Below are 16236 nucleotides of genomic sequence, written 5' to 3'. Positions count from 1 at the left end.
TCCTTTTCTTTTTTGAAGGGATCACTCAATATTTATTTATTTATTTATTTTTGTTTTTCAAGGGATCACGCAATATCTATTTTTTTATTTTTTCTTTTTGATGGATCACGCTATATTTATTAATCAATTAAAGTAGAATCAGTATTACGCTGGCATATACAATGATTCTCGTTCTTCAAGTATTCTTATATTTATTCCTTTTAAAAGGAAAAATAAGGTCCGACAATTTTTGCCACGACATGAACATACGCAAAATTATTAGATTAGTGTAAAATTATATCATGTTTATGTTATAATCAGATTAACTAAACAATGATAAAATAATTTTGGATTGGATACAGGTCACGAGTTCGTTATATGCATTCAATCGACACAACCACTGCCGCCATGCCTAAATTGTTTTATGTGATTGTCGTGTTGGCTGCACCTGCAAGTCATTATCATGTCGAGTTAACATGACTAAGATTGTGTTGTTAATCTATGCCACACGACAATCACATAAAACTCCGTCCATGCAATTATAAATAATTACTAATTAAATATTAAACTGACAATTAAGATTTTAATTAAACTTTTAGGAGGCGCACATAATGATACGCACCACGTCCTTTTTATATGTATAAACTTCATTTTTAACAACTCATTTTGATTAAGAGCAATCATCAAATTTTCAATTGTTATTTTTATATATAAAGAGGTGTTTTGAAATTACTTTCGATTCTCATAACTCCATTATGTATATCAGTACTAGGCGAATTTGAGGTACTTCTGCATGCAATGAGAAAGTCGATTTATATTCTGGGAAATGTGTCAATCCAAGAACACAAACTGCAACATAATTTACAAAAAAAGTTTTCTTCAACTTGTCTTGCAATTATTATTTTTTCATTGTAATATTCATTCTATTTTATGGTTTATTTTCTTTAATTATAATAGTTAGAATACTGCCAATACACAACACAACTTAAATTTTCCTCATATTTCTAACAAGTTTTGGGATGTTGGAGGAGCTAATACTATTTCAAAAAATATTACATGTTACATATTTCATAAACATCTTAAATTCTCAATACCATGTATTTCATGAAATATTTTGTTAAACGAAATAAAACATTGTTCAATAAAATAAGATTAAGAGCATTCGCAATGGATGCCCGATCTGGAGCCTGATCGCGCGAGATCGGGCTCGGTCGTCCTCGGGCATCCATTGCAGGCGCCCGGTGGTTCGGGCGCCCATTGCAACTCCGAGCCCGAGCCCGATAGCGACGGTTTTGCAATTTTATTTTTTATTCTTTATTAAACCACTATAAAATACCCTCATTCACTTTTCACACACTTACACACAATACTATCTAAGTATGATGTAGTAGTTTAGTAATTTAGTTTAGTAATGTTTTTTTTAGCTAAGTATGATATAGTTTTTTTTTATTAAGTAATGTAGTTGTTTTTTTTAAAATTTGTAGTGTTTAATATAATATATTTTGGTATTTAATTTATTAAAATCAAAAATAAAAAAGAATAATATTAAAAATTAAATGTAAATTGAGTTTAATCGATAGGGCTCACACTAGGGTGCAACCATTGCAGAAAGAAGAGGCACCTAAAAATTGATGATGTGGCAACCACTAGGGGCATCTATACCGATCCAAAAGATAAGAAAGAAGAAAATATAAGAAGAAAATAGAGACAGAGTTATCATCTCTACCGATCCAAAAGATAAGAAAGAAGAAAAGGATATGAAGCTTTTAAGGAAGTTCAGATTCAGAGTTTATTCTGATTCAAAGGTCATTTCCTGAAGAAGCCATAAAAGTCGAAAATATTGTTTTGTGGAAAGAACTTGCTTTTGCTGCCAACTTTCTTTCTCCAAAAAAATAATTTTCGACATAATCATATTACATAACGTGGTGAGAAGTTACGTAATTCGACAGAATAAAATTGAAAATTAAAATAGCTGATAATGAACCCAAGATATAATCTCCAACCTTCCATTCAACAAGAGGCTTGTAGGAAGAATGAATCTGAATCAACTCAACAGATGTATTGGTAATGCCAAAATAGAAAGAACAGAAAAAACTATGGACAATAAAAGAACATCACAAAACTTCTGCCCAGCGGCTACTATACAACATTCGCCTTCCGACTTACATAGCAACACTCAGCACTTTTGCCTGAAGAGCGTCAGACATAGATCTCAACGCGTAGGTGATCTCTGTAAACGAAGGCCTTGTCCCAGGATCAGCCGACCAGCATCGTTCCATAAGCTTCCTCCACTCAGGATCACACCATTCGGGAATTTTAGGGCGGAGAGTATTCTTAACAATGCCTCCTACATGCATACTTTAAACTTAAGTCCGATGATATAATACTAATGATTTCCAGAAATGCATGCTTCGAGATCCATTTATATATCACATCATACCAATGAAAGTATGTCAAGCCCTTAATTCCTTATATATTTGGAAGGTATTTAAAACGTCTAACAACAGATTCTCTGCAAACAGACGCAGTTCCTATACAACTGTGTTTTACCTCTTCTTGAAAGTACTGCTTAGTTCATATTGTGTGGCAACTCCTCATTTCATCTTTTAAAGAATGCTAATATATTTTCTGACAAGTTCATAGGAACACGGGCCAAAGGAAGACGTAGCCTTCCTGCTAAATGTTTAAATGTTCAAACCAATCTCTGAATTCACCAAATGAGGATTATAACATAATCACAACTCTAAAAAAACAGCTTCCAGTGAGTGAATGAATATAACATGCTGCAAAGATTTCACCTACTTTACAATTCAATTTCACGGCTAAACATTACCTACCTTAGTGACCCTACACCACATAAGCCATCATTACATGGGGAATAATCTTAAGCTAAGGCTCTCTTATATCTTAACACATCAAAGTTCAAGGAATGCTAATTATATCTTCGTGTTATGATATTCTGGACAATCTTGAGCAAGTAAACTTGGCCAAGCAAAAGTGAACATGCGATGCATCTCCTGCTACATGCTGAATCTCCATCAGTAAAACAACTACTCATGCAGCTAGAAAACCATAACCACTTCACATATTACCACATCCGAAAATGCTTTAATCATGAAATGTGATTCTAGTAAGTGCTTCAACATTTTATATGGGCTGTTAGCTCCACGCCATAATTGTAACTCCAGCTAATTTCAAATGACACATTAACCAAAGTTGTTTTTTCTTGCATAGGATAAGGGGTTCAACTTACCAATGATAGCGCCACAGTGCATATTTGCATAAGGTTCCTCACCAGTCAGAATCTCCCACAATACTATGCCAAATGAGAACACATCAACCTATTGAAAATAAAATCAACTATTTTATTCTTCAATCTCGTGATTGCCTAAAATTTCACTCAACAAAAAAAATGATTGCGTAAAATTAGCAGATTGATCAAAGATTGCTATAGTAGCTTCTTGCCTTTTCAGATACCCGGTTAGTACTTCCATTCAACAATTCTGGAGCCATCCATGGAAGCGTTCCTCGAACACCACCGGATACCAGAGTATTGTGTTTAATTCTCGAGAGTCCAAAATCTCCTACCTGTAGACAACTAAGTCAACACCAGAAGCAAGCAAAGCCAAAATTTTTCTTGAAAAATTAAGACAGATCACATTGTACGATATTCATCTTTTTGCAGTGATGAAACTCAGTGCAATCAACCATAGTTATTCTAACGCAATCTTATTTTGTGATAAGTTGCATTAACATTATATGAAGGACAATTTTGATATCACATAGCAAGCACATTAGATAAGCATTTTTGTTCATGTATTGGTGTTCTCCATCTTTTTAAATGTCCAAACGGTCATAGCATTCTTGACCATAAAAAATCAGAACTTCAGTTAAAAGTGAAATACCAGTGACATATTCGCGCCTAATGTACCTACAACCTCCTGTTTCTCAATATAATCTGTAGTACCTTGCATATAGGCCGTTCTGGATCTCTCAAATTAACTAACAAATTGTCACATTTCAAATCGAAATGGACAATATTTTTTGAATGCAGGTATTCCATGCCAAATGCTGCATCCATGGCGATGATAAGCTTTTTACGATAATCAAGTGATCTGCGTGAGAAATTCAGAAAATCAAGTGCCAACTATAAACTTGATGCTGCAAGAATATACATAAGGAAAAAAGAGGTCCCAGTACTTGTCCTTCCGAACTAGAGCTGTCCTAAGTGATCCATTTGCCATGAATTCAGCTACAGTTGACAAACTTCCTCCTGCACCATCTGGCACCACCCCATAAAATGCAACAACATTTGGATGGTGTAAATTTGATAGGATACAAGCTTCTCGCCAGAAGTCTTTTGCCTACACAAGAATAAAAAAAAGGAAAAGTTCAATTTTCATGTAGTTGCACCACAAAGCTCTTTTGTTAATATAAGGACATGATAATTTGGATGAGAATTTGTGGATGACCCACCAACCGTTCTTGCTCTGACAATCTACTAGAGAAACAAGTTTTCTTGATTCTCTTAATGGCAACATCTGTTCCTCGCCATTTACCATAATATACTGTCCCAAATGTACCGGAACCCAACTCTCGCAATTCCTCAAGATCAGCATTCTTAATTATCTGGAGACAATCACTGATTAGTTGAGTTAAGAGTCCGAAAATAGATTGAACTATCAACTTGTTGCATCCAAGCCATCTGCTTAGCTATGGAGATGGAAAAGATATACTTAGTGCATAGATGCAGATGATAAGGCACAGGTTATTAAAACAATGCTTTGAACTCATTTTTAATAAACCACTGGAGTAATGGCAACAAGCAAGATATGTAAACTAGATGAACTTAACACCAATTGCTAGAAGGGGAAATGGAAAACGCACCTGTAGACCAAACATATCTGCTTCCATTTCAGCTATCATTGCATCACTGAACAATTCATTATCGTGACTGTCAGCATTGAGATCCTGCATCAGTTCAAGGAAATCACTTGATATGTTATACAGGAGAAGATACAGAGAACATGCAGAATTAAAACAAGACAAAAACTGGATATTGCCTGCGAGTCCAAATCAGGTGAGGCATTTACTGGTTCTTCAAAGGGAGAGAGTATATTCAAATTAGTAGCATCTGATTTAACTGGAACATTGGATGGTGGCATTTCAGCAGGTGGTGCATTATGATTGACTGGGTTCTGTGGAACTTGCTTGATTCCGTTAACCGGCCAGCTATCTTTTGATTTTTGAAGCTCATTAAAATTTCTGACACGGTCCAAATTTTCAACCCTGTGATTCGCATAATTGGACAGATCATCAAAGAGGGAAACTTTTCCCTCGAACGAAGCAGAGGTATGCGGAGTCATGCTCCAGCCTGCATTTTCAACCAAATTTCCATGCCATCTAACCTCAGGTACTTGACAACCAATATCCACTAAATCCCCAATAGATTGGTGGGAAATGGTCTGAGGTGACACTAAGCCGTTATCATGTGAAAGTTGTTGAGAGCTGTGGACAAGACCCGCAACTTCTGAGTTATTGGCCCAAGATGAATAGCCATTAAGGTCGCCCTTTGTCAAAGCATCTGAGGTTTTCCCAAGATAATTGAGCTCCAAAACATTTGAATGTGTCATGTCGACCAAAGATGAGGCAGAGGCTAAGCTACTGCAGACCTGGGATTGTTTCTTTGGTAACTCAAGGTCAATACAGGGGACAGGTTCAATGTTAACATTCTTTAATCCCTGTGTCAGCTCCTTGGATATCATAGCTAAGTTGCTAGTGCAAACATTTTCACCACTGACAAACCGATGATGGCTAGCATCAAGTTTATTCACTGGTTCAACACTTGATGTGCATTGATCATCCAAAGTTTTCAACTTTGAATTTTGACATGACGCCATTACTGAGACAGGATTATTTGGCTCTGAGAGGAATGCCATACTTTGGAGCTCAGTATTAATAAAGCCAGCATTCCCATGCAACTGTACAGGCTTTTCTGGAAAATCAGCAGATACTTCGTGAAAGGATGATTGGTGTCTTCCCAAGTTCAATGAAAATGAACGAGTCATATCTTCCTGAGAGGGCCAAGCAGATTTTTCTCCCTGTTCCTGAAGCTTGGAATCAGAAAAGGTATGAGGGATTCCATGGTAACTAACTGGGTCAATAGTCGCAGGCAATAGCTCTACCAAATTATCAGATAAGGGAGGAGAAGTATTAGAATTAATCATCTTTTCCACAAGAGGAATCCCCTCCTGAGAGCATAACACTCTATTACTGTGCTCAACTCTTAGGGGAGCCAAATTTTCTCCTTCTAAAATCAATTGGTTCTTGATATTTTGCTGACCGCACGGCTTCATCAAATTTACAGCCACCTGAGGGGTGTGGTAAATAGAAGCGCTGTAACCAATGGGCTCTTCGTGTGGAAGTGGTATTGTCTTGACATTTGTCATCTGACTCATATCAGCTTGCTGAACGGGAAATGGCATTGATGAAGGAAACTTGATTAAATTTTGCGACTTGTCGGCAAGGGTATCATTGATTTCCAAAGGATGTAATGGGAAGGGGAAGATTTTGTCATTCCTTGAATTAATTTCTGCATTAGGCATCAAATTGCCCATATCAGTGGCAGAAGATTGCTTAGCGTTGTTCTGGGAATTAGGATCAGTTTCAACCATGCCATTTACAGCAACAACATACTGATAGTTTGTGTCACTTTGCTGAGTAATGTTGGCATCAATGGCAACAGGGGTTTCCGATTCCACCAAAGGAATCAAAAATATACGAAGCCGTTGCGAACCCTCAGGCTTATCGATACCATGATATTCATCAATCATATTTTGCATGTCCTCATCAGAAGACACAGATATAAGGGCATCAAGATCCTCCCCTGGAAGCTGATACTTGATTGAGTGAGGCTGGTCGCACATTCCAGCTGTTTTCTTCAACAATTCTTCCCACGACGGATTCTTACTAATGGAGATTATGCGCGTCTCTCCTCCCACATATCTGAGTTTCCCATCACTTGGTCGGGGCAATATTTTACCACCAAAGCTGCAAAGGATCTTTAGTTTCCCAGACTGAGAACCATCAGAACATAAGGATCTAGATGAATCTGACTGGCTTAATAGTGGAGCGGTGGACACTAAACTAGCCTGGTCAATGCACACTTCTGATGTCGACTTGCTAGGTTTGTGTCCATTAGCACCAGTATTCGTGTAATGCAAGCTTTCACTACTTACATGAACTCCAGCATCAACCCGTGGCATAGATCCTTTTGCGGAAGCGTATTCTGTAATGTCAGAGCCACATGCAGAATCCATTCTTGGCAAACCGAGAACTCGTGCAAGCTCCTCATAAACCATTTGGCGATCCTGGACATCTGGAAAACCGACATTCACCTCGTAGCTGGGAGTGACGCCATGGACTTCAGTAGCAACTCTAGAAGCAGCACATTCTTGAAGAAATTTCATGGAGAATTCCTCTCCAGTCTGAATAGATACATTATTTACAAGTTTCTTAGTTGGCAGACCATTTCTGGGTAAAGTGTCCAACGAAACTTGCTGAGCACGATGACTATTGATGCCAGGGGGGCCGCCAGTCATGGCTTCGGCAATATCAGCAGACCTATTTAGCTGAACACGATGACTATCTAAATAATTACAGCCAATTTTCCCATATTTTACTGTATAAGCCACTAAAATAATACTCCAACATCACCTAAAAATGCCAAAGAAAGGAAATCTACACATTTCCTAATCTCTTCCACAAATTCGTGTCAGATTATCTAAATCTCTTAAGTACTTCACTACCCGAACCCCTGCTCGACAACTAGTTATCAATAGACTTTCTAACGCATCTACAATAAAATGAAAAATTACTACACGGTAACCAAATAAACTAGCAAAACCAATCTATAAGTTATGCACGAGCGATTATCAATACAGAAATCCCGGAAAAATCTACCAATCAATTATCTTTTCCTCCAATTCACCCTTCCTCTCCAGATCATTAATCAAAATTGATTATGTTGAGCAATACACCTGAAAACAAAAAAAACATCATACACAAAATAAATATCCAGTACAAAGAGCTGAAAACCAAACCAATTCGAAAACGCACCACGGAATTAAAGCAAACTACCCATCAAATATTAAAATTTTGCTCACTTTTCAAATTTTTACAATACCTGATGGATTGCTTTTAATCGGCAGTCAAAATTCAACTCTAATCAGGAGAATGGATAAGATTTTGCGCGGCAGTTTAATATTGGATCACCAAAGAGGAGAAAGAGTTATGAGAGAGAAGTTAAGAGAGAGAGTGAGTACAGTAGAATTAGTTTTCAATTACTGGGGCGCCGGAGCGGCATTTTCGAAGACGGTCAGAAACTCGACCCGACCCGACCCAACCCGTTATATGATCGGATCCTTGGTAGGTTAAATGGAGCTAGCTAGTCTACTCAATATTCATCGTATTGTTTTAAAATATAAATATGTTTAATTAATGAATTTATATTCCCAAATATGCTCAAATAATTATGTGTTTTCTTGTTAAACTACTCACAAAAAATTAACGAGGTAAAGATGGGGAATTGTTAGATTTGATAGGTCGTTTTAGCCTTTAATTATTGTCTAAAGACTCTGAACTTGTTTTGTTTATTAACGAGTTTGAATCTTAGAGTTTATTTATTAAATATTTCGAATGTCACAAACTTAAATGAATAGATTCGGATAAATATGAAGCACACGGACACCAACATGACAACATCCCGATGATTTTTTAGATTTATATATATTTAAAATATCAATTTGTTTGTTATAAAAATGTTAAAATATGTTTTGTTCAGGAATCATGAGCTAATATTACCATACTCAAACATGATTTATTTAGCATTAGCATTAATAAGCAATCTTGAACAAATTTATTATCAAAATAAGATTAGAGCCCACGAATAATAATGATTCTTTATTGCCCTAACTTCATGGACAATAAAAGCAAGTGGTGAGATAACATGAAGGTTGGATTCCAAATCCTTACCAAAAAAAGATTGGCTTGTATCTAATGACAACTGTAATTGTGGCTAGTATCTAATGCCAACTGTAGTATATTTAACCATTTCTAAATTTATAATTGAATCGATAAAATAAAATAATGGGTGTTATAATTTTGATAGATTCACCATCAAACCGTGAATGGTACAATTCAATTTTTACAAAATATTACTAAAACCAAATATCGACTAGCTTCAAAATTGAAACAGGCAAAATCAATAAAGATAGAGGTCCTCAATCCGAACCGAACCGGACGAACCGGCCCGGAACCGTCACCGGCGGTTCCGAACCGGAACCGGAACCGTCGGCGGCGGTTCGAACCGGCACCGGAACCGCCGGTTCGGCCAGGCCGGTTCCGGTTCCAATTTTTCGGTAACCGTAACCGGCGGTTCGGAACCGCCGGTTCGGCGGTTCCCGGCACAATTTCAGGCCTACTCCTAGCCTTTTCAGAAACCGGACCCGCGGCAGCCGGATTTGACCGAAACCATGGGCGGAAACCGCCGGTTTCCACCGGCAAAACCGCCGGTTCCGCCGAAAAACCGGCGGTTCCCGCCGTTTTTTCCAAATTTTGAAAATTCAAACGGACGCCTAAACCGGCGGTTTCCGCCGTGTTTTTCAAAAAAAATTTTTAAAATCACAATTTCCCCCTATAAATACCCCCCAATCCTCTTCATTTCTACTCACCTCATTCTTGTGTAACTGTGTTAATAAGAAATTCTCTCTCAATCTCAATTTCTCTATTCTCCATTTGATAAGTATCTTATTGGTGAAAAAAGTGGGTATCTTTGGGGCAGATGGTACTGGAACCCAAATTTATATATGGAATCTGGATGAATGGGGATCAGATTATAGTTTAAAATGGGAAGCTGGGTTCACTGGCGGGAGTTCGTTTCATCAGGCCATCAGGGTGGTATATTCATCTGAGTCCGACGATGAAACGAACTCGCGCCAGTGAACCCAGCTTCCCATTTTAAACCATAATCTGATCTTCATTCATCCAGATTCCATATATAAATTTGTGTTCCAGTACCATCTGCCCCAAAGATACCCACTTTTTCACCAATAAGATACTTATCAAATGAGGAATATCTTTTAATGATCTTCTAAGTCTTTTTTGTCAACACTTGTAAGTTGTAAATTTGTAATTGTTGTAACTTGTATTTAAATTTTTCGATTTGTAATTGTTGTAACTTGTATTTAAATTTTTCGATTTGTAATTGTTGTAACTTGTATTTAGATTTTTCGATTTGTAATTGTTGTAATTTGTAATTTTAAAGTTGTAATTTGTAATGTTAAGTAATAAGTTGTAATTTGTAATTTTAAGTTGTAATTTGTAAATTTTAAGTTGTAATTTGTAATTTTAAAGTTGTTTGTAGTTTGCAATTTTAAAGTTGTAATTTGTAATTTTAAAGTTGTAATTTGTAAATTTTAAGTTGTAATTTGTAATTTTAAAGTTGTAATTTGTAATTTTAAATTTGTAATTTGTATCAATAAAATTGTATTTGAACATCGCTTTATTCTAATTTTATTTATGCAAATATATCTACATATTTTACTTGAATTACAAATTTAAAATGCAAAAAAAAAAAAAAAAACCGCCGAACCGGATGAACCGGATGAACCGGGCAAACCTAGGCGGTTCCGCGGTTCACGTGAACCGGCGGTTCACGGTTCCGGAACCGGAACCGCCGATCCTTGGCCGGTTCGGTTCCGGTTCCATTTTTTTTCGAACCGGAACCGGCGGTTCCGAACCGTGAACCGCCGGTTCCCGAACCGTGGTGACGTCTAAATAAAGATGCTCAAATCCCATACATCCAAATGCATAAGAAATAGTAAGAAACAAAGAATAATAAGAGAGTTTTAGGTTTCTGATTATACTTTTATGAAGAAAAAGAAATGAATGATAATGATTAATTTTCCTTGATTGGCCGTAGGTAACTTGAAAGCGAAAGAAGTAATGGTTATGTTTGAATTTGAAAGCCAACTCAAAAGGCATTCGTCCTCTTGTCACAAAATATTTGTAGCAAATCGTTTTGTTTGATTTCCACAATATTTGTTGTCTTTTTCCTTAAATTTTGAAAATGCATTTCCCTCAATATAATAAAATAATCAACAGTTCAACACACCTTGTTGTATGCGAATTCAAAATGCTAGTGAATTATTGGCCGACTATATTGGCATGGACCATGGAAGAATTCCACCACCGTCCATGTATTTTTGTATGAATAAAATATTGACTAATGAGTTGATCGATGGATTTGAGATTAACTAAATTTTCTTCTTGATGGTTATTTTATAATTAAATGAACTTAATTTGCAATTTGGATTATGCGAAATTCGTGTTTTACAGCTTCTTTGTAATTTTATCGTTTAACTAGATTGTCATTATTATATCTTTAATTTTTAATTTGTAAGATTGAGGTAACTGTCTAAGAGTAGCAATGGATGCACGTGAAAACAAGGAGTATGAGTATATCTTTAATTTTAACTAGTATTAACTCACGTGCATCGCAAAACAAAATATTTTTCGACAATTTTAAATTTTAAATTTTAAATTAATTAATTAAAATGAGAAATAATATAACTATATATAAGATTTAAAATAGATAAATATACTATATAATAAAAATTCAATAAATGTATACTTCTCAATTTATTTTACACCTAAAGACACTAAATTAAACATATTTAAAATGGAATCAAGACAAACAAAATGATTTGGACAATAATGAAGAGACTATATCAAGTGTTGACATTTTTGAAAAATATGTTTAAAACAATCCTTCACACTTCTCTGCTAAAAATAATGTAAATAACACTTTTAACAAAATAATGAATCGTAACTCATAATATTCAAAACGTAAAAATTATGACCATAAAAAAATTCAAATAATAAACTACGCAAAAAAAATTACATTAATAGGTTGAATTAACATTATTACATTAATGAATATTGATAGCCCTTTTGAATGTTAGAGTGTTTATCTTTATTTATTGCGCTTTTAAACATGGCTTGTTGGAACATGAAACATCTATACTATTTTGTATGCTACTTTACAATTCTCAATACTACAAATTTTCTTTTTGTAAAAATATGGAGTATCTCCATGGGATACAATTAAGTGCTAGATGTTAATTTCAACAATAATATTATTAGTAAACCAAAATTTAGTAACAGACTATTTTATTTTGTTTGAACAACTAAATATACAAAAATAATAAATTGTGTGAAGATGAGGATAAATATTATGCATGTTTCGAGTTAAGGATGTTACAATTCTTCCCTCTCTAATAATTGTAAGAAATATTGGGATATAATTCTCGAACCATATACACGCGGTACTCTAACTATTGTAATCAAAGAAAAACAACAACAATAAATGAATGAAAATTACAATGAAAATTAGTCAAGAAAAACCCTCTTTCTGCAATATAAATTGCATCACGGTTAGTGCTATCGAATTGACGTATTATCCTCAAAGATGAAACGACTTCATCCTAACATATATAACATCTCATATCCGCTAGGCACCTATGAACTTGATGGGCTCCAAAAATCGAACAAAGCAATGTTCCTAAAATATGTATAAAATGTTAGAGCTTGAGAGAGAATGGAGAATGCTTTTGTTAGTGTAATTCATCCACAACTCTATGCCGTTTATAGGCACAAAATTAGGACATGGAGATCATGGAATTAAAACATCATAAATTATAAAATGAAGACAATAGAGGTTACGAAATTTGTAACCGTCGGTTACTCATTGTAGTGCTTTAAGAATTGGTCAAAGTGCTCATTAAAATATCTAAATAAATATTCATGAGAGTTATTTATAAATATTCAAATTTATTTCATAAATATTTAAAATTGGTCCATAACTTATAAATATTTTAGAATGAGGACAAAGCATAAAAATATTTCAAAAAAGGCCAAAACTCGCCTTTTATATATGTATAGATTTTTTTATAATACTAGTATAATTGTAGACTATTTATAATGAATCAAATTGTTAAACTTAAAGGTCATGGACTCATGGCCGAAAAAACACAACCCAAAAATATTCAAATTTATTTCATAAATATTTAAAATTGGCCCATAACTTATAAATATTTTAGAATGAGGACAAAGCATATAAATATTTAAAAAAAGACCAAAACTCGCCTTTTATAATTGTAGACTTTTTTTTATAATACTAGTATAATTGTAGACTATTTATAATGAATCAAATTGTTAAACTTAAAGGTCATGGACTCATGGCCTAAAAAACACAACCCAAGCGCTGGGCTTGCCAAGAAGCCCATTTCATAACTTTCACACACCACCATAATCGATTGGGGATAAGCACAAAGTGAGAACTAAATAGACCATAACATAAAAAGATGGATCCGAGTGTTAAACATTTTAACTATTGTAGGTACTGAGAGTACGCTTGCAAGAATGGAGTTAAAAGGAATCTAGGGGGGCTCGCATAAGCGGTGCAATGCGTTTTTTAATTCGATACAAAGCGAAAAACCTTACCATATGTTCTGGGTCATCCCCGAACTGATCAGTAACGCATTCATCATCTCTTTGAGAGTTCGATTCTTGTGTTCTGCAACACCATTAGATTGTGGTGAATATGGAGCTGTCGTTTAATGAATTATACCACTTGCGTTGCATAATTCCTCAAACGGGGCTACGTATTCGCCTCCTCTATCACTTCGAATCATTTTGATTTTACATCCAAGTTGATTCTCGACTTCGTTCTTATAATTTTTGAACACTTCTATTGCTTCGTCTTTACTTTTTTAAAAGATAGACATAACAATATCTTGTGCAATCATCTATGAATGTGATAAAGTATTTTTTACCACATCTCGTTTGCACCAATTTTAAGTCACATACATCCGTGTGAATTAATTCAAGGGGTTTTGTGTTCTGTTCAACCGAATGACACGGTAACTTAGTCATTTTCGCCTCAAGACAAGTTTCACAGTTGTTTTGAGTTTTTACTTCATTTGCCTTTAGTAAATCTAAACTTACTAATCTTTTAATGACATTTGGATTTACAATGTCCCGATCTATTATGCTACAAGTAAGAAGAAGTAGATGAATTCTTATTATTAGACAACAGCTTAGGGACATGGCGTGTAGCTACACTAAGCTTGAAAAGTCCGTCGGTTACAAAACCTTTTCCGAGTGACTTTCCAAACTTGTACAAAGAAAACCTATCAGATTCGAATACAAATTTAAATCCCTTATTCACTAGTATTGATTCCGAAACTAGGTTCTTGCGAATGTCCGGGACGTACAACACATCCTTCAAAGTGATGGTGACGCCGGACGTCATCATGAGATTCACGTCCCAAATACTGAGGACTTAAGACAAGGCTTGATTCCCCATATTGATTTTCCTCTCTTCAACAGCGGTGTAGGAGGTGAACTTGCTCTTATCGGCACAGACGTGAGCAGTAGCTCCAGTGTCGATATACCAGCCACCTTTGTTATCAACAAGGTTGACTTCTTCCGTGACCACAGCAACAAGGCCACTTTCATCCCAGTCCTTGAACTCTTTTTTAACAACGTGGGCAGCCGACTTCTTCGGCTTGCGGCAGTCTTTGGAGAAGTGGTCAGGTTTGCCACAGTTGTAGAAGTTGCCTTCAACCTTCCTCGCAGGTTGCTTCCCCTTGCCCTTGTCCTTTGCAGTTGGACGGGAGCGTTTGTTGGAGGGACCGTCCCACTCCAACAGATTGGCCTTTGCAACAGGTGGGCCATGACCCTTAGCCAAATCATCGCATTTGCGCACGGCTGACTCGATGCGCAGCTTCACGATCAAGTCTTCAAGATTCATCTAATTTCACTTGTGCTTAAGGTAGCTCTTGAAGTCCTTCCAGCCGGGTGAAAGTTTTTCAATGACCGTGCCCGCCGTGAGAGCTTCAGGCAGGGTCATTCCCTCGGCGGCAGGGTCGTGGATGATCAGTTGGAACTCTTGCACTTGGTCCATGATTGGTCGGGAGTCGACCATTTTGTAGTCCAAGTACTTGGCTATTACAAATTTCTTAGTGCCCGCATCATCACTACGATACTTCTTATCTAGCATTTCCCACACTTGTTTTGATGTGGGAATAGTGCAATACACGTTGTAGAGACTATCATCTAAAGCACTTAAAATAAAGATTTTACAAAGATAGTCTCCTTTGCGCCAAACGTCATACTCGACGTACATCTCAACACGTGCCTCGTCCTCACTTGGCGGGGTTGGCTCGTTCTCCTTGAGGAAGTTCACGATGCCCAACGTTGTTAGGTAGAACAACATTTTATGTTGTCATCTCTTGAAATTCGTTCCCGTGAACTTTGATGGCTTCTCGGCGGGTGGCATCATCCTTGGTGCCATTGGTGCCGAGTTTGTCCCATGAAAGGGACTAAGTCCGTTGCCCCCGTAGGAGCTAACAATTGGTTGGGGCACAGTACCCCCCATATTTGCGTGGAGCATGGAGGCCCCCGCATTCGTGCCGACCCCGATGGATCCAGCACCCGTGCTGTCCCCTAAGGAGCTAGCACTCATGTTGACCCCGAAGGATCCAACACCCGTGTCATGCCCGAAGGCCCCAACACTCGACCCAATGAAGGATCCAATGGAACCACTGAAAGTGGAACCGACCGATCCACTCGAGGTGAATCCGGAAACCGTCCCAAAGGGGTTGTCAATCACCCAAGGAGTTGTTGAGGAAAAAGTTGAAAAGCCAGGAGTCGGAATAATCGTCATGTTCGACGATGTGTTGACGGGTGCAACGAGGGACACAGTGGATGGAACGGTGGCAGCAGCGGTAGACGGGTCAGTCGACATCTCCAAGCAAAGGTGTTGATTAAGTTTAGTTGGTGTGTGTAAACTCCTTTAGTGGCAAGAATATCTCGTCTTGCGAATGTTGAACTTTGAGGTACAAACTTGTCGGGGTAAAATTACACGGAAAAAACAAGGAGAAAATTACACAGAAACAATTGAAAAATTACACGGAAAAACTTGTGGAAAACGGTAAGCCGAGTCGGGGAGTCCTCTTTCCGCAAGATGAGATACGCCACGGTAGTGCTTTCGGTTTGGCGTGTCGTCCCCAAAGATAAAACTGTTTCGTCTCTGAAGTAGCAGTACCGCTAGCAGCAGAGCTCCGACGAACGGGAGTAAGGCGGGGGCAGTGCTTCAAAGGGAAGATTATGCAGAGAGGGAGAGAGCGTGTA

General features: G+C 36.9%; 1 protein-coding gene across 1 annotated transcript; it reads right to left on the bottom strand.

The window, feature by feature from the left end:
* Positions 1–1958: 1958 nt before the first annotated feature.
* Positions 1959–8324, bottom strand: LOC121807435. The gene is made up of 9 exons (XM_042207669.1): positions 8165–8324; positions 5043–8018; positions 4867–4950; positions 4456–4608; positions 4180–4343; positions 3947–4094; positions 3445–3567; positions 3233–3320; positions 1959–2326 (listed from the first exon to the last, which is right to left on the bottom strand). The coding sequence occupies exons 2-9, from the start codon at positions 7578–7580 to the stop codon at positions 2142–2144; spliced, it is 3483 nt and encodes a 1160-aa protein (XP_042063603.1). The 5' UTR covers positions 7581–8018; positions 8165–8324; the 3' UTR covers positions 1959–2141.
* Between the last annotated feature and the right edge of the window lie 7912 nt (positions 8325–16236).

The sequence above is a fragment of the Salvia splendens genome, chromosome 6 (assembly GCF_004379255.2).
Source record: "Salvia splendens isolate huo1 chromosome 6, SspV2, whole genome shotgun sequence".
In the NCBI taxonomy this organism is placed as follows: Eukaryota; Viridiplantae; Streptophyta; class Magnoliopsida; order Lamiales; family Lamiaceae; genus Salvia; species Salvia splendens.
Note: the sequence above shows the minus strand (reverse complement) of the source record. Positions and strands in the feature narration are given on the sequence as shown.